The sequence below is a fragment of the Lissotriton helveticus genome, chromosome 4_1, assembly GCF_964261635.1.
Source record: "Lissotriton helveticus chromosome 4_1, aLisHel1.1, whole genome shotgun sequence".
NCBI lineage: Eukaryota > Metazoa > Chordata > Amphibia > Caudata > Salamandridae > Lissotriton > Lissotriton helveticus.
The window spans coordinates 657,097,282-657,122,355 of NC_136063.1; the positions used below are offsets into that span (position 1 = coordinate 657,097,282).

The 25,074-nt window shown below is 41.2% G+C and overlaps 1 protein-coding gene across 1 annotated transcript in view; it reads right to left on the reverse strand.

Moving 5' to 3' along the window:
• RP1 (RP1 axonemal microtubule associated) overlaps positions 1-25,074 on the reverse strand; it is a 1,491,030-nt gene that overhangs the window by 751,921 nt on the left and 714,035 nt on the right. Inside the window, exons 19-20 of the mRNA XM_078686181.1 lie at positions 19,137-19,324; positions 12,596-12,682 (exon numbers count right to left, since the gene is read on the reverse strand). Coding sequence (XP_078542307.1) covers positions 12,596-12,682; positions 19,137-19,324 — 275 coding nt within the window. The remainder of the gene's footprint in view (positions 1-12,595; positions 12,683-19,136; positions 19,325-25,074) is intronic.

The following is a 25,074-nucleotide window of genomic DNA, read 5'->3' on the forward strand; positions in this document are numbered from 1 at the left end:
TTCTCTTTTTGTAATATATCCGTGAGTGGTTCTAAGTATAGGTTAAATAGCGCCGGAGATAGTGTTGACACTTGCGGAACTCCGATTGTGTTTCTGGTTGGGCCTGATAGGCTTTGGTTGACAATTAATTTTTGCGATCTATTCTCAAGAAAGGAACTAAGCCATTTTTGGACTGTTCCCTCTAGCCCCATTCTGTTTTTCATCCGATCTAATATTTTGGCATGGTTACCGCGGCGAAAGCCGACGACAGGTCCAACAGGATAAGGAGACATGTTTCGTGGTTGAGAGCCAGTAAAGCATCATCTACGATGTGCAGAATTGCTGTTTCTGTACGATGGTTTGGTCTGAAACCAGATTGGAAATCATTTAACAGATTGAATTCCGAAATATGAAGACTCAGTTGTTGTTGGACACATTTTCCCAGTACTTTGGCTAGCATGGGAATGTTTGTTACTGGTCTGAAGTTGTTAGGATCAGAGGGGTTCTCTGTTGTTTTTTTTAAGAGTGGAATGACTTGACCCATTTTTAGGCAGGCCGGTATTCGGCCTCGTGTCAATGAGGCATTTATGACCTTTGTTCATGACGGGATTAGCAGGTGGTTTATAGAAGACCCCCACTTTGCCGGTAAAGGATCGTTATAGTGATTATTAGGTTTAGTGGTTGATATGATCTTTGCAATGTCTAGTTCACCGACCGGCTTAAATCCTGACCCTCGCGCATTGTTTTTTGGTTTTTCTAATTCTTGTTGACCCTGTTGTTCATCTAAAGTACCCTTATCGCTTTCAATGTTTTTGGCAGCTTTTTTGAGCCCCCCCTCCAGTGAGTTAGCTTTGTCTGTAAAGAAAACGGAAAAAATCTTCACTATTTAAGATTGTTTTTGTAATGGCTGGTGCCGAGTTGGCAGATTTATTGGATATTTCTTTTAGTCAATCAAATAGTTTCCTTTGTCTGTTTACTGCATTATACAGTTCTTTCCTGAAAAAGTATTTTTTAGATTTTAGAATGCTTTTATTATAGGCTTTCCTGGACGGTCTCAGTTGGGTTAAGCGGGGCGAAGAAGGGTGATGTCGCCATTTACGTTCTGAAAGTTTCTGAGACCTTCTTTCTTCATTGATGGCACCGTTGAACCATGGGTTTTTATTTTAGTTTTAGAGGGGCTATGTCCTCAATAAGGCTTGACATTGTTCTGTTATAATGCAGCGTGAGGTCACTGACGTCATGTACATCTTAAAAAAACATACAGAAAGGATATTTACATTTCCTACATTCCTAGATTATATTACAGTATGCTCTTGAAATTTTCACAAATCACTGCAAAGGAAAAGCAGAAAGAAAGGAAGAGGTATAAAACAAAAATCAATAAGCATTATTTAACCCACTCCCATCCCGCTTGTCATCACCCCTGATTTCCTTCAAGCCAGTCTGTCATCGGTGCCCAGATCTTACCCCCTTTTTGCTCCAGCTCGGTGGCCCTTGTTTTTGTAAAGTGGCATTTCAAGAGTATAAATGCTCAATAAACGATATAGCAAAGCTGTAAATACTGGGGGTTCCGCATCCTTCCATGCAGTGGCAATTAATAGTCTTGCTATCGCAATTGAAACAAACACAAAATCCTGATGTATTGATTATAATCCAATTCGGCTATCATATCCAAATAAAATCAGTGGCACGCTAATACTAATTTCATGGTTAATTGAGTTTTCCCAGAATTTCTCTATTCCCTTTTTCAATAAAGTCAAAGATTTACATGCGTAAAACATATGTGTAGTATCAGCTGGGCTATGCTGAAATCTAGGGCATTGATCTGATTCTCTTTTCCCCCAACTAAAAAGTTTGGCTGGTGTATAATATAGATTGAAAAGGGTTTTATAATGTTGTGCTTTAAGGTTTGCTGCCCCAAAAATATTTTGCCCTAATTCTAATTAGTATTCTGGGAAAAATCTTCATTTTTAAAACATTTACCACTATCGATAAATGCAGCTTATCCAACCGTCGGAGTTCTGAGATGACCTCATCCAAAACTAAATTACGATTGTTTGCCCACAGTGTATCTAGGTCTGGACCTATCTTTACCCCTAGATATGTGGCTGAATCTGTCCGTCGCTGATCCCTTAAATTGCATTGTTCTGTGCTAATTGTCTGAGTCTTTCCCTTGTTCAGGCAATAGCCTGACCTGCTCCCAAAGTTTTCCGCCATGCTCTCGAGTTTTAATATTGCCGTTATTGTGTTCGGTGTGACCACCGTGATATTGTCCGCGTAGGCGACTACCTTTGTCTCATAGCCATTTGTTTTGAAAGGTTCAATCAACGGGTTGTGAAATATCTGATTACTGAATGGATCAAGATATATGGCGAAAAGAAATAGGGGAGCATGGACATCTTTGTCTAGTGCCTCTTGCCACCACTATTGGGTCTGATGTCTTCCCCATCACCTGTAGTCTTGCATACGGTTTGCGATACATCGCCTGAATAGCAGTAATTATTTTAGGGCCAAATCCTCTCTCCACTAGGGCTCCCAACAAATATTGGCATGTTACTCTGTCAAAGGCTTTCTCGGCGTCCAAGAGGATCACAGCTAGTCTATCTCCTCTAGTCTCTGCTATATCCAGCAGAGAAACCACCTGTTGTATGTGGTCAGTAGGTCCTCACAAATTATTATTCCCAGTACAATTAACACAACAATAAATATTATAATTAACAGAAAAACAACAATTAATACTCCCACTCCGGTCAGTGCAACAGTATAAAAAGTATTGGATTGTGGGAGGGCAATTTTTTATATTCCCACTTCAGTCAATGGAACTGTAGGGAAAGTGTTGGATTGTGAAGGGGAAAATGTAATATTCCCACTCCAGTCAGTACAATTTACTTTTCAGTATTTCACAAGTAATTAACCAATACAATAAAATAGTTTACTCCCCGCCCTTTCCCCCTATAAACCCCACAACCCAAACTTAAAAAAATGTAATTAAACAAATAACAACAGTAATTATCAATTAATTAACAATTAATTATTAAACAATAAATTACTTCCCACCCTGTACCCTATAAATCCGGCAACCCACACCTAAAGAACAATATTACACAATGAACATAATGATCAAATAAGTATTTAATATTAATTAACAACTAATAATTAATAAATAAAAAATACATTACTTCCCACCATTTAACCCTATAACCCCACAACCCACTCATAAAAAAATTAATTACACAATTAACGTAATTAATTATCAAATAATTATTAATAATTAACAACTAAATATGAATGATTTTAAAATATATTACTTTCCACCCTTTACCCCTATAACCCTAAAACCCACACTTAAAGAAATTACACAGTTTACATAATTAGTTATCAATTCATGAATTATTATTAACAACTAATTATTAATTATTTAAAAATAAATGACTTGCCACCCTTTATCCGTTTATCCCCACAACCCACACCTAAAAATATAATTACACCATTAACATAATTATCAATTAATTAATCATTAGTAATTAACAACTAGTTATGAATATTTAGGAATAAATGACTTCCCACAATTTACCCCTATAAACACCACAACCCGCAAAAAACATTTACATACACAATTAACAAAATTAAATAAATAATATTAATTAAAACATAATCATTAATTTATTATAATTAAATTACTTCCCACCCTATAACTCATATAAACTCACAACCCGCTACAGAACTAAAAAACATAAAATTAAATTAAATTAAATTAAATTTCATAATTACTAAGAAAACACAACCTTTTTCATAGAGAGGGGCCTGATATGTGTGAACAGGAAACCACGTTTCAAATGTGATTTCCATACTCACTAAAACATTATTATGATTGTAGGGAAATACCTCTTTTTGTATATTCGCCCCCTCATTTTTGAACTGATGTTGCTGGTTTTTCAACTCTGAGAGTGCACTGAGTCCTGTTGACCTGACCTCAATACCAGTGTTCTAACCCTACATAAAAGATATGCTAGATTGGATGCACCCAGTTGGCAAGTACTGACTTACTTATAAGTCTCTAGTATATGGTACGCAGGGTACTCAGTGCATCTAAGGCAGAGTGTTCACCCAGGACTGCAGCCCTTTTTGTGCCACCTAGTATGTGCCAAAGACAAAATGGACCACAATCTGCCACTATAGAGTGAACAGGCAGGGTTTACACTGTAAGATCAACTTTGCCATTACATCCAAAGTCAAATCCACCACTTCCCTTAAGGATATATGCAAGTCACCCCTCAGTAAGGCCTATAGAGCCCTATTTCAGGGAGCTATATATTATTAAGTAGGACATATGAGTTTTGTTATGACTTAGCAGCAACACTTTCAAATTGTCGCTTTGCTGTGAAAAGTTAAGTAACCCCATTGGATAACACAGGGTTACCAACTGGCATCCCAGCATGGCTAATCTCTGAATGGGACAAGCTAACACAGTCGAGTCAGGTATCAAATTAATCAGGGCATTAAATCCGACATGATTCCCAGGCCAGATTTACAGTCACTATTAAAATTAGCAACTTTTAGAAAGCTAACACTCTGTACTCCAGCTAGACCAGTGGCCTAACAAAGGCCTGACACAGACTGATTTCTGTGAACAACTCACAGGTCTAGGAACAGAGGCAGTTGCCACAGAGAGAGGTGAGAGCTCCTCGCTCAGGATGGCCACTCAGGGTTTTAGCCCGAAAAGCGAGCTTCAAAGGAAAAGGCACATTTGAAGGGCTGGCTGCAGCAATACCCCTGAGCAGGGATGCCTTTTGTTCCTGCACATAATTAGGAGACACAGCAAGAGAGAGAAAACCTGTTCCCAAATAGGTTTTCCTGTGGCCGTGTAAGCACCTGGTAACTACATCCTTTGGGTGGGCTACCGTTCTCCTGGCAACCAAGGAAGGGTTGTACCATTTTGAAAGGGGCACGAATGGGGTCACAAGGAGACCAGTAGTGCAGCATTGGTTGATCGACTACTGCAACGTAGAAGACGTCGAGGGACCCAGATCTCCATTGCCAAAGTTGCCCCTCATCACCCGTGGACCGAGGGACCACCACAGAGACACCCTGTTGACTGCACCACAACCAGAGCATCCTTTGAGTATCATTTGCCTGTATCCTCAGCATCAGGACCACTCTATTGATCTCACTGGCGTTCGTCTTGTAAATTTTCGAACTTGCTTTAAAAATGCTCTAGTGGCCAGGTAACTATCCAAAGTATACTCTCTGGCCCACTAAATTTTTTCCCTGTCAGAGTACCTGCACTAACTTTTTCAAACTATTGAAAAGTTTTCACACTTTTTGTTGATTAATTTCTGCTTGTGGTTGCATTTAAAAATGATAAAAACTTCTGAAATCTGTATCTCCAGAAACATCCAGTGGATTGTGATGAACAAAGTCTCTAAAATGTCATACAAATACGCTCTATTTTTATATATTATTGGTGAGTGACTTTCCTATTCTGCTGTTTGGTGCTCCTAAATGATTTACACTACAACCAGATTCTTAAACAAATCACGGAATGCAGCCTTGCCTGACAGGGAGGGAGCAGAAGAGCACCATATCTGCAGAGATATGGCTCTCTCCTCCCCTCTCCCTAGCACTGGTTCAGCTTTTAGCTCCCATGCCCCAGGCACACACCTCAGTGCCATAGTGCTATGGTGTGTGCCTGAGTTTACCATATGTTGTGTACAGGAAGGGTTTCCTTCCTGTACAAACTACTATAGCTAGACAAGTTTAAAACGTTTTTCTACTTTGTAGTGCTGTACAATGCAGCACACATGCAAAGTTGGAAAAGCAAGGAGAAATTAAAATATTTCTCCTTATCATGTCTGATTTTAAGCAGCGTTAAGTTTTGGCTTTAAACCCTGTCTACTAATGTTAGATAGCGTTTAGTGTCAAAAAGCATGGGTGGCTGCCTGGGAACGTCCATGTACTGGCCTTGTAACGACCCTTGATGCAAAGTAATGCAAAGCATCACTACGCGCTGCTTTGCGTTTCCATACAAACCAATGCAAATACCAATTTGTGTAAGTATGTTAATCACCAAAAAGGTTTAGCATTAAAAAAGAAATGATAAACCAATGCTAAGCCTTTGTGAATCTTGGCCTAAGTTCCTTTGCCAAGACTCACTGCTTGCAGCAACAGCTACCCAGAGTTGAGCTCAGATTAAGTAAACAATACTGACTGGACCCAGGATGTTATGTGTGAGTGTACACCAAGATAAGGCCCCAAAGCCATGTCATATAGTACACCCAAATTCTCCCAATGATGCATTTTAAAGAATAAGTGTAAAGTACACACAATGTAAAAAAGAGAAAGTAATTTCTCAAATATCGTAAAAAATGCCTTCTTCGCAGAATCTACTACACGATTAGACACCACCTCACTTATGACACAACACAGTTATGACATGATCAATCTAAGAGCTTAGTAATACAGGTATACTCCTGATTCGAACGACCTCAGGGATTCAAAAGATGAGCTTTCTCTATGGTACCAAAAATGCTGATTAAACATTGATTTTAAAAACTGTTTTCTCATTGTTGTTACTCCAGGAGAAAAACATAGAAAAGGTGTCTTGCAGAATTTTCACCCAACCTATATAAGGGACAAGTGGAATTTAAATCAATTAGGCTCCAAACCCAAATCATTTTTTTGTCCACATAGTATAAACTGATTGTAGAGTGTTTTAGGGCATAGCTCCTGTTAAATGCCTTTTGGGGTTTGGCTGAGGTAAGAAGGGGCTGCAATCAGGCCTAATTAAGAGGCCTGCAATAATCTTGTGTAAAACCGTCTAATGGCTTTAATGTTTTTCATAAATACATTAGTGGAATGGACACGGCCCAAAGTTCTTCTAATCCATATCTATGAATGAAAGAACCCCACTATTTCTAGTAAATGGGAAGACATCTCTTCCCACAGATATGATCAAATTGACTTAATGCCATCTACACCCATATTTGTGTAAATTGTGGAAATAAAGAAGCGCGGTTCATCATATAGTTTGCCAATGGATAAGTTACCAAACTCTAACTGCAAGATCTATTGGGGTCAAGGTACTTTAGCCCAATCTGAATACATTTCTCACAAGAAAGGTCTCAGTTTTCTCAATATCTTTATTTCATTTCTTTGAATAAACTGCGAAGCAATAGCGAAAAACTGAAACACCTTAGAATAAAAAACGTTTTAAATTGTTAAATAAGAAACTGCATTTTATTTCATAAAAATAATTTACGTAAGAGTATTTATTTCTCAAAGAAGACAACTATGAGACCCAAGACAGGTTAGCAGATATGGAGACATCCAAGTAGTCATAGGATTTATTGTTCTCTATACTGGCGCCATCAATGTTCAAAGTACCAGAGAGTTTAACAAAGATTATTGAATTTTGTATGGTAAGATTCATTTTTAGATAATTTTCTTAAACTATAGAAATATAAAGTTCACACTATGTTGGAGTCCTATCAGGGTCTTATCCAGCAGTAATAAGTTAGCGGCACAGCACTGACAGGAATTCTTTTGCCACACCCCATTTAGGGGGTGGCTAGTGACCTCACTAGTTTGAATACATAGATCCGACAGATGAATATTTATTAGAGTAGGAGCCAAGATAAAACCTTGTTTTACTGCTGACATGGTTTATAACTGCCTCGTAATGTCAACTCCATTCCCAATTTGGACTTGAATCGAGATAGAATCATACACATTTTAGATAAAGCATAATCAATGAGAATCCATATCTAAGGCCAGCATCTTGTATCCTTAGACTTGTACGATCCACCCTATTGAAAAAAATGCTATATAAATAAATAGCAACAAAAGACAAAGCCTTTATTTAATGAAACCTCTTTATCCAAAATTATATTCAGGGCCTTAAGACAATCACTAATACTATCATTAGCTCTGCAGCTCACCTGGGCCCAATCCTGAACGTTTTTCCTAATAAACTACTATTCCTGTTAACACAACAAAAATGCTCTGAAACATTGCCCTCAATGTCATGTATAGTGACAACATAATGGAAAAAGGAGAGACCCTCAACTGTAAACTAAGAATATTGCCACTCTGTAAAACATATTCAAACAGTGATTTAAGAAACTTAGACCAGAGGGAATAATATACTTTAACACTGCACTTGAGAGGATGTTTGGGCCTGGAGTACGCAACTTGTTTAAAGTACTGATCCATTTCTGGATCTGAGTCTTAGATGCAAGAAAACAAGCAGATTGATAACAAAATCATATGGCCTGGGGGAGGAGGAACTACCTTGTAAAGCTTCAAGATGAAGTTCTGCCACTCTGCTTGACCTATTTCAAGGTTGGGTTTATTCTTTGTAGACTGATCATTCACACAGATTGCATGCCAAAAGGCTTTAATGTCCTTTCTCTTACAAATATCTATATAATTGCCCCATTTATGCTCCCAAAGGGACCTACGGGTTGCTTTATAAGCTCTTTTGGCTGCAAGGAGAGCAAACTTGCTAGAAGAGCGGTCAGGAGATTTATTGAACAGGAAACCACTTAGGACATGAGACTGCAGGTATGGAAATGAATCCATCGAAAATGGTGGGAAGAAAAAGAACTGTGTCTGTTAGTGATTACATATCTGTCCATTTCTTAAGCTAACAATACATCCTGCCCAAGCTTGCGTTAGGAAATCATTGCTATACATTTTATAGGCACAATTGGTTCAAAAAAGAAAGCATTTACTGGCCCCCTAAAGCATAAGTGTAGTAAACGAAAGGAAAAGCTGGTGCAGCAAAGTTGCAGGCTCCAGCGTTGCGGGACGCCTCGGTGTAATTTATGGTGCTCCAGTGCCTCTTAGCACGTCCTGGCCCCTCCTCCAGGCCAGGAAAGGAAAGGAAAAGCGGGTGTAGCAAAGTTGGAGGCTCCGGCATTGCGGGACACCTCAGTGGAATTTATGGTGCTCCGGTGCCTCTCAGCACGTCCTGGCCCCTCCTCCGGGCCAGGAAAGGAAAAGCTGGTGCAGCAAAGTTGGAGGCATTGGGAAAAATGTAATACTAGTGGCTTCCCAGGGTACAGGAACTGGTCATACACATCATCAAAACATTAGAATCATGCTGGGTTTAAAGAATATGTATACTATAACCACCCATCCCTATGTAGCTAGGCATGGTCATAGGTCAAGGAGGAAATGACACAGGAATGGATCTTGCAACAGAATTTCTGTGACTTCAATTTCAATTCATAGGTCTATATCTAGGTGGTGGTATTTTTATCAGCTGTTTAAAAATTTACCACTTGCAGAAATGTGAAGATATTTTATTATTGAAAATAGCAAACAATGGGTAACAGTTTTTTCTGCAAAAAAATAACTTTCCACCAGTGGTATTTGTACCTAGCAACAAGGCCTTTTTGGTGATGGTAATACAGACTAACAATATGACTGGTGGTTCCACCCAGTGAAATGGGAAACTAAAGCGGAGATAAATTACCAAAGGCTTTATATTTTGCATTGTAACGTTCATGATCTCTTCTTTTATGTCCTGGGTGGTCATCTAAAGAATGGAGGGTGGCTGCAGCCAGCCACGTTTCTGGAGGCGATGGTCTGGTGAAGGATGTGCTTCCTTACTTAGAGGTCAACTCTTAAATCCTGGGTGCAGCCAATGGTATTGTAGTTTCAATGAAATAAGAACAATTTGCTGAGAGGCTGCCATGTTGTCTAACCCGCTCTGCAAAGATTTTTATTTTTCGGTAATAAATTGCTAAAGTAGGAGTTTAATATTGAAATGCGAACAAAATAGATGGCCCTGATGTGCAGGGAGCTTCTTGTGTATTGGGGCTGATACTTGATTTTCCTTCCTGGAACTGTCCTGGATATCAAGGCAGTTTGAAGCAGAGGACTAGAGTGACAGTTGCCTCACCTTAAATCTGGTGACCTGGTGGTCATGTGGACGATGGGCTGTCAGGTCAAGGGTTCTGATGGCAGAGCCAGATTCCACCGTCAGAAACATTGTAGTTCCTCAAAGTCTACATACAGTTTGGCACAGGTGTAGGAGGCATACCTCACATATATCAAACTCTAAATGATCCCTTTAATCCCCTATATTAGAAGGACAGTGAAAGTGAAATGAATCGTTGGCATTGCTTTTTAAGGAACCTGCATGTGACTCTTGAGAAACACCTGAGAGAACCTGACTAATTTAGGAATTTGATCCTTATTTTCAACCTAATAATCTTTCTTGACTGACACTTACAAATAGCTGATGTCTTTACAAACGCTTTTCTTGAGTCCAACAGAAACTCATATTTGTGGTAAAGTCCCATTACCAGTACATAGATTAATGTCACATTTTTGTCAGTTGAATTAGCAGCACGGTCAAGGTGCAATAACTTTGTTTGGTTTGTCCTACTATCATAAATGAAGCAGCATGGACTCTTGCAAGAAAAGACTGTTCAACTAGCATGTCATCTATCAGTGCTTGACCTTCACTTTAGTTCTCTTTCCCCTTTCCCTTTCTCTGGATAACACTGCTCATTCAGACGGTAGTCATAGGCATTGTTCCAGGTGGTGCAGCTGCCACTGGTGATACTCACTATTGGGTCAGTCAGATGGTTCTATTTAAGATGGCACATCGGATACCATTCTGGTTAGCCTCCTTTGTGTCCAGAACTGCCATTGAAACCATGGTAGTGCCAAACAGAATATTTTTTAAATGCCCTCGGAATGCTATGAGAAAACCTGCAGTGCATAAACGACATTTGTTATGTATGATGCCAAAATGAACCGCTATTTGAGGGCCATCATCAAGACTCGCATAACTGACAACAATTCTACCATACTAGCCTGTCCATAGTCTAACTGCTCTCACCATACAGAGGTCCCCACCAAAGAAACAAGGGCTACTTTGGAGTAAATATTCCATCTGCAATGATGGACAACTTTAAATATGGCGGCCCAGGTAGCTATCAAAGCTTACCGATAAAGGTGTAACAAATTTAAGGGAGAACCCCCTGCAAAGTTCATGGTGGAGCCCCCAAGCTGAAGTCCCAGTCAGGAGCTCTCACGCCATGGGCTTGCCAGCTGTGCCCAGTGCCGGAGGGGGCCCTGGAGCTTGGGGTCCCTGCACCGTGGTGACTGTGGGGGCTATTGTTACGCCACTGCTTATCGAGCTTATTAACTTGCTTCATTTCAGGATATCCCCATTTATTGACCTGCTTATGAATTCAGTTTCTCGCCAATTTACAGAAGTGACCTGATAAGAAGCTTGCTTTAGAAAGTATTCAATAGAAACAGTCCGTGTTGCCCATATAATCCAGAATAAGCAATTTTTCGAGCCTAGAATAAGTCTTGGAGAACCCTATTCTTTCAGAAGAGTTACTATTAAATGTCTGTTTCAGAGAAGGAAGAAAGTACCTCTATGCTTTGTTAATGGAAGTCACCAGGGCCTGATTTAAAAAATCATCTAACAAGTAATGGCTGCAATAGCATTAATAAAGTATTTATCTCCAAAATTCTATTTCCCACCAGATAATTCTCAGTGGAAATTCTTCCAGTCAAAATGGTAGTTATGCATTAAATTACAAATACTACTGCTTTTCGAATGATTAAATGCTTCTCCTTCTCTAAATGAGGTCCATTGATACCAATGTTTTTAGAGCATCATGACTCTTCTCTAATTCAGGGCCTAAACTAACCCAGTCCTCAGGTTACTTGAAGTTAAAGAAAAACATTACATTAAAAAATAATCAACAAAGGTACTTAGCTGTGTCAGAAGGCTAATCATTCAATAAGTCAAATATTTCTTACAGCCAACATTTTACTCGATCGCAAAAATATGGTTTTGCTAAATTTGACTGTTATCTGTTATGTGCATCACCAAACAAGATGGGTACTATCAGCATTATTCTGCAAATCTTTTCATACATAATCAACATTACTTTTGAAAAAATACATATCTTTAAAGCGAGATCGATGATATGTAGCAAAAATCAGGAGTCCATTGATTTAAGTGATTAAGTTAATCTCGAAGTCAAAATAGGTTGAATTGTTTTGTAGTTTTGTAAATGATTACAAAATACATATGGCCCTGATTACAAGTTGGGCGGTTAATTCCATCCCAAGCGTAAACCTTTGTTCACGCACGGGAAAGAATAACAATTTGGTTTTATTTAACGCATCCAATTATTATCTAATGAGTTATATATCCCAGTTACATGCAGGCAGACAGGGGAAATGTGTACGGTGTTTACCGTACCATACAGATTTCTGGGTGTTGAATGCCAAAATCCGCATGTAATAACTCGTAATAGGTGCTATGTATCGCACCCGATAAATAATGAACACAAGGGTATTGTTATTTACCAGGTGCGATAAATATCACCTTCACTTATAATCAGGCTTATAATGTATACACTAATCCGGGTTATTGCTAAAAGAAATAGGACAGATTGTGCCAAACACAGTGATACTTGTTCCTAATTGATTTTCATGGGAGAAACATTTTCGGTAGAATCTAAAGTTTACAACAACGAGTCAGCAGACTAATAAAAGAAATGGATGTGAAAATATTGCATATATCAGAAGAAAATGTATACTATCTGCCATAAAAATGAAACATTAAAAAACGTACCCTTTGTAACTTCCATTCTGGTTGGTCACTGGACCCGTCATGGCCTATTCGTATCTTATAAATCGATCCTATGTTTTTTAATTTCACCTAAGAAAGAAAATAAGTCAAACATTTCACACTTTAGCAGAACTGAGAACATATCTCACTATGGTGCCACTCCTATACCTACCCATAAATCTAACAAATGTCATATTTGTTGTTGTCCCACAATACCACGTTTGGTCATCATATTGAAGTGTGTTTAACAATAGAGAAATACCCAGATCCAGAAAATGCAATAAAATAAGGTGGAATGTTTGCTTTGAATACACATTACACCCTCATTTTTTCTTGTGCTGTAACTGACAACTTTTCAGTCTTCAACTATCAAACCCTTTTACTTTAAATTAGAAACAATAAAAAATGGCTCTCAAACAACGATGCTAGAATACCAAAACAAACTGGCATGAATAAATATAGTGTTCATCTTCGGGGAATTGTTCCACCCCCACACACAATACTGTCTCAGATAAGTCAAATGCCCTCCTTGAAAGGACATTGCTTGTGCTAACCTACTGACATAGAGAGCAACGCTGACTCCCAGACGTGCTAGTACATACCTCTTAAACTGGTGCTCTGTCTGGTGGGTTTTTTATGTACCGCTCTAGTGCAGAAGTGATCTTAGATCCGTAGGGTTGTACAATTTAGGCAGGAGTAGATGTGCACAAACCAGATATTTTTAGCAGACTTAATGCTTACACTAAGATTTGTCATGCTTGCACCCTTTGCTCATGGGCATCAATTTAGCAAATGCCAGGAGTAGTGGAAGTGGCATCACACACCCTTTGACCTTCACTTTCACTCACACACACATACGCACACACTCACATAAACACACTCTCATCCATAAGCAAGCACACAACAAACATTTGATTTCAAAGTAAACATTTTTATACATACAGTTATCATCGCTTTATCATTACAGGGTAACAGCCCAAACTGGCTGTATTTGTCAGGATCAGGTAAGTGGTATACATGTTTGGCTGTCCCCTTTTCCACTGTCTTGCTAAAAGAATAAGAGTGGATGAGAAGGGGAAAGATAGAAAATAAAAGAGAGAGAGGAGGAGATAGTATACAAGAAGATTATTTCAGACGTGGATCTGTTCTGAGGCTATGGGGATATGCTTGTGAGCAAACGCCCTTCTCCAGCTAATTTCATGGGGGTTCGTAGGGGTCCAGGTACTCGTCTAGTGATACCCACATTCCTCTGGTTGCTGGTCTCCAGGGTGAGTTCCGCAGGGCTGTACTGTCTGTGCCTCTGAGGTACGTCACCCAATTAAGCCAACCTTTGAATGTCGCCTTGGCTGTATCCTTCCATTTGGACAGAACTATTTTCACTGCTGTGTTAGTAGGAGATCTAACAGGTCCCTGTCGTGTTGTGAATCTAGCTCCGCAGTTATAAACGCGGTGGTAAGGGTAGAGAATTCTGGCTTTAGAGTGCAGCCCAGCACTTTTTTTATGAACATGAATATTTTCTCCCAGTACTTGGGAAATTTGGGGCAGTAAAAGATGAAGTGTGCTAAGTCCCCCTTTTATTTGTTGCAGTTCCAGCACAGGTCGTTATCCCTGAGACCCAGTGCTGCAAGGCGAGCTGAGGTCCAGTAAGTCTTGTGTAGTAGCCAGAATTTTGTCTGAGCTAGTACTGGGGAGATTTTGTTCCGTGAGGGGGAGGCCCAGAGGAGACTAAGTTCACGCTCACTAAGTGCGGTGCCAAGTTATTTTGCCCAGTAGTCAGCTTGTTTGTCATTAATTTTGGTGGCGCTAGGGCGTAGTAGCTTGTACATGTGTGATACTTGGTGTCCTACTCTGTTGAGTTTAGTCATGTATTGTATTATTGATGGATTATGTAGTTCTAACTTTGCTTTGGTGAAGGCTGTTCTGATCTTCAGGAAGTTGTATAGTTTGATGTCAGGTAGGTTATATTTCTCTTTTAGCGTGGGGAACGTGACGTGGCTGCCTCCCTCTTCTAGCTGAGCCGGATAGATTCCTATTGTCTTCCATGTCTCTATGGTTTTGCTGCTTCCTAACTTGATAGTCTTGCCCTTGAAACAGTCAATTTCATGAATAAAAACATTGAATATCCTCAAACATATTTGAAAACAGCCTTTTCTCTATGCGAGCAGACTGCAGCGCGACTGGTCACTGTGGATTATCCTGATTTGGGGTACATTCTTACCACGGATCTGTACCTGCACATTTGACTGTTTTTCGGAGTCGTAAGCCTTATTTGACTGTTCACATGATATTTATTGATGCCTTAGCCTTTTAAGAGAACGATACCAGTTCATCATTAGAGCAGGTCTACTCGATATCTGCGACCTACCAACATTACTAGGCTACACCATATACAGTTTTTTCAGATCCAAGGGATTTCCACAAGATACTTCCAAGGAAACTTCTTATGCAATCTCATGCATTTTCGTACCATTTCGCGATTGGAATCTACTGTTTCTATTCCCATACTGCCTTGAAAAAGTCTGAGTACAGACGAAACACGTGTTGGCTAGATCGTGTGCTGGGAATCTTTAAAAAAAAGAATAAATAAAGACAAAGATCGGACAATTGTTTATTTGTTTTTGGACTGTCTGTTGGATATGACAACACTTACTGTTACCTACTTATTATTATGAATTGCATCGACTAGTGCATCTTGTTTGGGTGTCAAATTCATCCTATACTAGAGTTGGATGGAAAAATACATGTAAGGGTGTGCTGTTAAAGCTTTCAGTAGTTCTATATTTGAAAACAGGACTGGATACCGAATCCAAGCATGATTGGTTGCAGTGCCACTGCTGCTTTGCAGCTGGAGAGAGTTGACACAGAAACTGGTTTTGAAGTCATGTTTGCCATGTGTGGTGATTTGCAGTAGATGACAACTTCAAAATGAGTCAAAATCTATCATAGAGCCATTAAAAAGCCTGATCTGAATTCTATGCTGCAAAAAATTGACTGTGCTTCTAATTCCTTAAAAGAAAACCTAATGTAGTTAAATCGATCTTAGATCCCACTACCAAAACCTCTCTCTCTCTGATTAATATGAGACCATTCTTATTTATGTAAATCCATCAAAACCTGGCCTTTTTTATATCTTCCTACTGACTTCTTACCATCCTGTTACCACCCTCACCAGCTAAATCACAAAGCTCCAGAGCTCCCTTCCGGGTTAACTGTTTGTGCTCTATAATTATTGTTTGTTTAGATAAGATTAGACAGGTTGTTGAAGGCCAAATAATGAGCCTGATCTTCGGGAATCAAATTAGACTCCGAGGCAAAGAAGTTAATGGCACCGTAGGATAATTTGGTAAAGTGGCAACCTCTAGTTCTGAGGTAATGAACAGGAGAAAGTGTGAAATGAAAACCATGCAATATATCCTGGGACACCTAACCTTCACTTGTAAGGTACTTTCTTCTTCCTAAAACTGATTGCAGACACACAGTTTTGGTAATCGTGGATGAAATGAAGTCCCTTTGCAGGATGAACTTATTAAATAGAAATCAAAAAGGTTTAGAGGTATGAACAGGATGCATGCACAAAGGCTTGACTCAGTCATTGCGGAGGAGGTCTAATAGCGATGTGTCCTTGAAATTTGATCCCAGTCAGTCTATTTGTTGGTGAGGGAGTTGTCTGATAAGACATTGATATTGTGGTGGACAATGAAAAAACGAGTTGCCATTAGGTTGATCAGGCGATACTTTTATTATGAGGCAACTAGGAATATCAGTTGTATCTATAAATATCTATGTAGAGAGAATAGCACATTAAAATGTGTTCTTAATGTGGTGTCTCTTTAACAGTGATGGAAACTGAGCGATTCAAGCAGGGTATTCCTAAGGTTTGTTTTGGAGCATTTGAGCTGAATGTTCAGGCACCAACTTTGAAGTCAATGTTTAAATTAGTTATTTTTTGGTGAGTTTAGAGGGTGAGAATTGAAAGAAATTAACACATACTAGGTTTACTTATTAAGGATGTTCTGGAAATTAAACCTGGGGAAATAATATGAATCTGAAAGAACAAGAAAGACATCTGGGCATATTAATTGGTCTTAGGGCCTTTCACTGCGAAAATAGTGCTGGTCGGAATGTTTGAATTAATCTCTCATTGAGAAAATCAAAAAAATAATGGGTGTAATGTTTGAGTTAATCCTCACTGTGTAGCTACATACAAAAGCTAACCATAATATTAATCAGGGTTTAGATTATTTTTCAAAGGCATACATTAACATAGCATTTGTTCTTGGAAATTGGTTCAGTGATACTAATGAAAGAAATAACACTGTTAGTAAAAGAAGAAATTAGTAAAAAGTTGGGACAAATAACAGCCTGGCAAAGGACTTTCTGTTTGTGATTAAACTACCAGGTGATGGACTGACGATTTAAAGTTTGAATATTTAGTGTTTAGTTAGGTTTGTTGAAATGCGGGAAAGACTGTCAGGTGAAAAGGTTCTCCTGGCTAATTGAGAGAGAGATGTATTAATATTTGGTTCAATGCAATGCAGCAAGACAACTTGCTCTGCTGTGCTATGTCAAATGGAGAGGACAGGAATGCACCAAATCTAGTAAGATATGGCGCTTTCCTGCTCTTTATCTGCGTTGGCACACTTGTGGCTGACAACGCAGGCTCCCTTGCACCTTGGAGCTGGGTGCCTGCGTTACAGCCAGGAATGTTGTTGTGCAGGAAGGGGCACCTTCTTGCACAAAACAATCCTCTGATGCGTTTTCCACTTTCTTTTTGTGCTGCAGAATGCAGCTCACGTGGAAAGAGGCAATATGGAGAAGTAATAAACATATTTCTCCTTGTTATGCCTCCTCTGAGAAGGTGTACCATTTTGATGCAATCCCAGATCTACTAGTGTTGGTCAATTCAGGAAATATGCCAAAAACCATGGGTGAATGCATGGGAACACTAACACTCTACCCATGGAACGCCTTCCCAGTGCAGAATTATGGCATGCTGCCTTGAGGTATTCCAGGTGTATTGTGCCACACAGAGCCACACAAGGTGGTATAGTAAATCTCGCATAAGGGCTTCCGTTGGCCTTGAGTAACCTTGCATGACGCAAAGGCAATGCAAGCCATTGATAAAGCTGGCCCTGAGTACATTAGCTGGCTGAAGGACCATATAGGTCCAGGGAGGAAAAAAACTGGTAGGGCTGGTAAAAGGTAAAGTGGCCAGGATTTCAAAGGGGAAGCAGGTGATTCAGAAAAAGAAGTAGGTCAAGAGGATGGACAAGTTGCTACAACCACAATGACTTAGTTGAATTGTCTAGGTGGGGTGCAGTTACATATAGCCATGATCAATGTTGACATTTAGGGATTCTTACTTGTGTAAAAGGGGAATGATTTGGTGTGTATTTTAATAGGATGTGCTCTGCCCTGAACCAAGCTAACCAATATTAACTCTTAAATATGTGTTGTATATGTTAAGTTTTAGCATATATTCAAAGCCTGACATAATCAGTGTCTCCATTTTGTGATTTTCCGATATCTATGACATCCCAACTCAGTAGCGGCTGGCAAGGAACGAGAGTGGAGGGAGGCAGGGGGTGGTGGGGGGGGGGTACAAAATACAAAACAAGACTTACCTCCTCGCCCGTCTCTCCTCCGAAGTCCCTCGTCGTCTCTCAGCGGCCAGAACCAGGAAGCACACAGGCTCCCTCCCCCAAGCCAACCACAATGCTGCAATGCAGTGCTGTGATTGGTCTGAACGCTGTGGTTCGGCGCTCAATCGGCGCTCAATCGGGGAATGGTAGCCTGGGCATGTTTCTCACCAGGCTGTGTAATTCAGCCTGGGTGAGGAACATGCAAAGTGTGCATGACTGTTTGGCCGTCCAAAACGGCCGGCCAAACAGTCATGCACACTTGGAGTGCTCAAACCGTTCCTCCCCTGTGCCACCAGCCCCGCCCTAACCCAGCCCTGAAACTACAACTACAAAAAATAAAATGATAATAACAACGTTATTATCATTTTATTTCTCCTGCTCTGAGAGCAGTGGGGCAATACTCCTCCGACTCAGGGGAGGAAACACCCTGTCCCAACTTCAGTTCTTGATTCAGACCCTTCGTATTGTACTACTGTGACCCCGGCGCAGTTATAAAAATGCACTTGAATCCTGGTCTCCCGTTCTCTCACCCTTACAGGAGCATTTGAAAACACACATACATACAACATGAAAGCATGCACAAAGGAGCACACCAGTGTTTTACACATTATTTTACACATTATTTTTGACAGAATATTTTCCAACTTTTCAAACAGATAACTAGCAGTTCCATATCTCCGACTGAAGATTCAACTTTGAGTGAAAAGTTGATCTTGAAACACTGCTGAATCTCTGTGGTTTTATCCGCCCAAGTGCAGAGGGCACGTATCATGCAAGTATAAAAAGGAGCACATTTTCCTATGTTATAAACTTCATTTTATATTTTGAGATTTAAGTAGCAATATTTTCTCTAAAGATGAAATGTACAGCTTAAAGAATTGAAACTGAAGTTCCTTCTGTACCTTAAATTCGTCCTCTTGCTGGGCAATGAACAGCGTTTCCTCCTCATCTTTGCCTAACTTAATTGGTCCGGATGCTCCTTTATCACCATATACCCAGAGGGTGACGGGTGCACGAGTTCCTGTATCTCCTGTGAGCACCAACACCTTCCAATCCTCGTCAGAGGGAGCCTGGACCGTTTTAATTTCCCCTGCAACACACAACCACAAGACAAAAGGATGAATATTTAATGACTGTGGTAAACGAATAAATTGCCTCATTACTTCAAAGGATAAGGCCATGAGATTGATAATTAAGTATACTTGAGGGAGACAAATGGAATCTCCCTTTGAAAGACTCGAGCCTAGCTATTTTTACATGCATGTTTTGATACAAGAACATGCATGTAGTACAGAAATGTTTCTTGTTAAGTGAGCTCATACAGCACAACATATGGTCTTGGCCATATCAATGCTTTTGAGCATTAACCAGTAGCTTGTATACGTCTAGTGATGAAATAACAAGTTTGTAAGCTCATCTTAAACTTGTAAACCTGATATCACTGGTGAAATGATGCAACTATGGCCTTCAGTAACTTATTAACTAACTGCAGGGCCCGTGGTGTCGCATTATGTCTGAGTTTGTAGGCCCCCTTCTTCACTTAATAACGTAACCTGCAGAAAATGGTTACACCAGAAGATTCTCTTCGGTGGATCCATCCTCATATTTTCTCAGGGATGCATTGCTAGCTTGGGTGGCCAGTGTAAAGGCGGTTCCCACTTTCCATTTTATGGTGTGCTGGAATGCAACTTGCACATATCCCATAACCCTTAGTGGCTTCACACCCTCCCATGGGAGAGCCATGTACAGACTGCTGAGTGTGGGGCTATTGCTGGAAGATCAAGGCTAGGTCCTTTACTCAATAGTGGTAGAGTTCTTCTCTGCGTGCAAGGACAATGGCACCGTCTATTAAGACCATAGAGGTCCGGAGCAACTTTTCAAGTAAAACATACAAGGTAAGGTAAAATCATGTGCATCAGCCAGCACCCAACACCGACGATTTCACAATCACACCCTGATGCAGACATCCCTAACACTCATATAGTATGAGAAATTGGGCTACTGGTTGAGGTGGGGTGAAACCCCTACTCAAGCAGGAACCACAGTCCTTGTCAGGGTGAGGCAAAAGCAAACCCTAAATTAACAGGAGCTTAACCCGCTGGTAGATTGGTATAGAACAGTCAGGCTTAACTTAGAGTCAAAGTGTAAAGAATATATGAGGTACACAAACTGTAATAAAGTGAAACACAACACAAGAAAAATCCCAAACAAATTTAGGAAAATAGGGCAATATTTAATAAATTAACCAAAACCAAAATTACAAAAACCCAATCTGTAGAACTGGAGATATGCAATTTTGTTAATTTAAGGTAAAATATTGTCAAAAAGCTCTAAGCGCCACTCACAGCTATCTGGTCGTGAAAGGCCAGGAGAAAGTCGCACATTCAGGCCGACCGTGATTGAGCAGGGGTCAGATACAAGGCCCGGTTAGTGCCGTTGAAAAGTTACCTTCTCAGTCTAGCGCAAAGAGTCCCAGTCGAAGTGGGGGGGGGTCATGAGGAGTAGACTAGCATACCGGACAGTGGTTGTTTCTAGCACAAAGAGCAGTCATGGATGGGCATCGCTGCAGCGTGAAGATACGTTTTATTATCGCATATGTTCGAACTGAAGCTTTGTGGTGTCTCTCTCCACAAGTGGTTGATGCTGTGGTTCACTGGGTAGTGTTGACAGAACTTCACATTGGCGGGCTGTGTGAGCGACAAGGTTTTGGTTTCAATGGGCCCATTCACGGTCGCAAAGAGCTCCAAAACTTCAATATAGTTCCACTGTGGTTACACAAGGGTCCAGTACCTGAGGGGCCCCACTTGGGGGTCAGGGACTTACTTCTTCTGGATCTGGGTGCTGGTAGAGGTTGTTGGTATATGGGTATGTCCCTTTGGCTGCGAACAGAAGGTCAGCAGACTAGACCTTGAAGTCACTCTGGGAGTCCTGGGTTCCGGCGCAGATCCAAATCCCTCTATCTCAGGCAGGAGGGCAGCAATCCAACAAAGCAGCTATCCAGCAAGGCAGTAGTCCGGCATGGCAGCAGTTCAGCAGAGGGGCAGTCCTTACAGGATATTTTATTGCATTCAATGGATGAAAAGGAGAACCACATTTGAAGCATGTATTATGTGAAAGTCAGCAAGTGGAATGGTGGGCCTGGATGTAGCATAGGGAGAGCCTGGTTGGATGACGACCAAGCAGCATACCTCCTGCCCACCCATCAAGATTCAACAAGCCTAAATATAGGGCTGTTGCAGATTGCAGAACAATAGTCTTAGAGAGGACAGGCGGAACATGCCAAGTCTGATGGCTTTGGCCACTTCCATAGTTAGTCTAATTGGGATACGATTAGGGGGTGGTTGGTAATAGAGTTGTTCATAAGTTTATGCATCCTCTTCTTCGGCTTGGATGTGATTTTACAGTACAGTTGTTAATAGCAATTAGCACGTTTGGGATGGAAAACTCCTCTGTATGATAATGGACGTGCACCCCTGCCTTGAGTAACCAACTGTACTGGTGTCTAGAGCCCTAATGCTGATTTTTGTGGTCATGAGTGAACATGGATCATGCAAGAGCACGATTATATAGATCTGTCTTTTGGATAGCGGTCTTGTTGGACAGGGAGCGGCACCCAAAGCACTACCCTCATAGTGATGGAAGGCGACCGCCCTCACCAGGAGTTAAGCAGCACAAGCAAGGCAGTAGCAACATACTGGATAGTGGTCAGTAGTAGTGAATCAGTCCTTTTGAACCTGTGTTACGGGAGTGAGGCCTGCAGGCTCACTCACTTTTTAAAGTTCTGCTGCTGTGGGCTTAACTCACCTTTAGCTTAGATCACGTTGGTGTGAAGTGCTGCATAGAGCAGAAGTAGTGTATCTGCACTGAGTGTATGTGTACCTGAGAATAGTGCATTCAGGGATAGTGTAGTGCTTGCATAGTGTATGTATGTGCTGGAAGTATATGTGCCTATGAGTGGTACAGTGCCTGAAGGATGTAGTACAGTACAGTTTGTGCAAGATAAATGCATGTACTTGGTGTATCAGTTCCTGAAAGTGGGACAATACATGAAGGGTGAAGTGTACGTATGAGAGGTGAATATGCTGGGTTTACATGTGCCTATGAGTGGTACAGTATATAAAGGATACATTGCTGGGCATGTTGAATGCAAGTGATGGATGGATGTGTGTCTCTGAATGGTACAGTACATGGAGGATACAAAGCAAGCAGTACGTGCCTGCTGTACACATGCACTGAATGTAAATGTGCCTGTGGATGGTACAATATATTGAGGTCCCTGGGTTCCTTGAATGGTAAAATATAGAGTGGAGGTGGAAAGATCCCCCTAAATAGATTTGTGGATATTTACATCCCTGTAAGCTGGGTGGAAAACACACTCTGGAGGGGAAGACCAGGCCTCCCTTGTACACCTCAAAGAGCTTTCTTGGATTCAGTGAGAGGTCACAAGGAAGGGGCCTGGGTCCATCTCAGGGAGGAGATGATATTAATAAGAGAATCATAAAGATTAGGGAAGGGAGCCTTCAGCCACCCTTTTGATGTACATATCACTGCGGCTGACATCGAGATGTGATCTCTAGTCACTCGCATGGCCTGTGTTTTGAGACTTTCAGCTTTGATAACATCCTTGCTGCAACAGACTGTTTTAAAAGAGGAAGAGAGAGCAGATGAGTATGTACTTCAAACAAAGCAGAACCCTAACATACAACCTCAAACACCCAGAGCCTAAATCACATTTGGTGTTTGGAAATGGGCTAAATGGAGTGGAGGTTGAGACCCCAAACCTTGTCATCTTTCAAGCAGCCAGATGGGATGTGTGAGGGGGAAGCTCTACACGAGTTCTGCCTATGATCAGGAGTGGGGGGACAAAGCCTGCTATTCCCCCTGCTTTGGTGAAGGGACATCACCAGGGGAATCCAAGACCATCAGCTCTGGAGCACCAGTGCCTGCCTACTTGCCAAGATCAGTGCACCCTGTGAGGAAAAGGACAACGTAGGAGGGAGCAAGACCCAGTGGGGAGCCCTGGCGAATGGGGTCCCTGTGTGAGGAACTGGCTGCTGTACCGTTTGGATTATTGCCCTTGTGCAGGACTGAGTCGCCTCTGTATGCCAGGAGAGGGCCAACATGAAAATAGTCATGTCAAAGTCCGCCATGCGGTGAGGGATGAAGCCTTGTATGGCAGCGGCGCAGCAACCACTTTTTCACCAGAAGTGGCCATTGTGTTAACGGCTGCAGTGCAACAAGGACCTAAGCCTTTTTCGGTAGCAGTCCTGCAATCCAGTATGCCATGAGGGGCCACCGAGGTAAAGACTGCCGTGCAGTAAGGATTGTAGTTTTGTTCAGCAGCAGGGCAGTGACCCACTATGCCAGGAGGGACTGCTTTGAATACCTTTGCTGTGTTGACTGGGCCAGAGCCTGTGGACAGCAAGCAGAGGTGACCCCGTGTATCGGAAGAGGTCACTGGAAGCATAAGATAAGTGAGGATGCTCTGAGAGCACCATCACCCAAGCATGGGACAACGAACCGGATCATCGTAGTCACCCGTGATTGGGAGTGAGTGAACACTTAACCCACAGGAGAAGCCGCAGGAACTCTCCCATGGCTGCTGACTTTGACCGTGAGGGAGAATGCCCATGTCCATCGAGGGCAATCGCGGAGTCTGTGTGAGGCCAACTCACCTGACTTGAGCTGGAGCCGCTGCAAGCATCCTTGGATGGGGAGCACTCAAGGACTCAGAGTGCTTCCCATCTGCCAGAGCGAGTAGGGCTAGTTTAAGGCCTAAAGCTCTGGGGAACTATGCTGCTAAATCGAGCACGTATGCACTGGAACACTATTGTCTTTAAATCAGAGTTGTAGTGGACTCTTGAGACTCAGATACTAATGGGGCATATACTGAATATTACCAATAGTAAATAGGGAATAATCATGATCGCAATGCAAAGAGCGAGTGGGACAGAGAACCACCTGAGTGACACTAGACCCCAGACCTCAGGGGAGGACTGTGTAATTGTTTGTGAATGGTGTAATCTTCCTTTTTGTGAGTAGCTTTAAAAATAAAATACTCAATTTTTTTTATAAAAGTGGGTATTTGGCAGGGCAATGATTTATTGCTGCTGCTGATGCGTGCATTTAAGTTGGCAGCCGTGTTCACAAATCTGTATCCACCCCTCCCCCAGAGGAAGCCTGAGACTGCTCGGATCACACACCCTGAGAGTCAGGTGCAGAAGGGTACTTGAATTAGTTATTCAGGATCCATAGTAAGAAGGACCCCGGTACGCCAGGAGTAAAAGGCCCCAAACCCCATGGTTGGGACCAATAACCCCTGCGTTTCCCATGGCCATCTGAATGAGGTACTAACAGTAACCCCTGCATGTTCCATGGCTACCTGAAAGAGGCATTAACAAGCAACCACAGGAGAGAGTATTAAAAACTCCTAATTAATGTCCTCAGCAGTGGGGGGTAGTGTGCACTCATCTGCTTATCCCTCTTTTAAACTTTCATCAGCGATATCACTGTTTTATTGTTGCTTCTTCCAGCCTAACATATCACTGTTCTAAATATCAGCTTGTATATTAGTTTAATACAATTGTACTGGCAATAGCAGTGTTGCAGAAACATCAACTAATCTATAACATTCCAAAACATCACCTCTTTAAAGAATATTAGAGGATATCCGTGAAAGTTTTAGCAAATCACCTAGTAAGCCATGCAACAGATGTTTATTCATTCAATTTACATTAAAAATGACTAATACCTGCCGCACAAGACATTCTTATAGCTTTGGGAGCCTGGAATAATCTGAATTATCACACTTGCAGGATGTGATGGTTAGTAGCTGTGTTG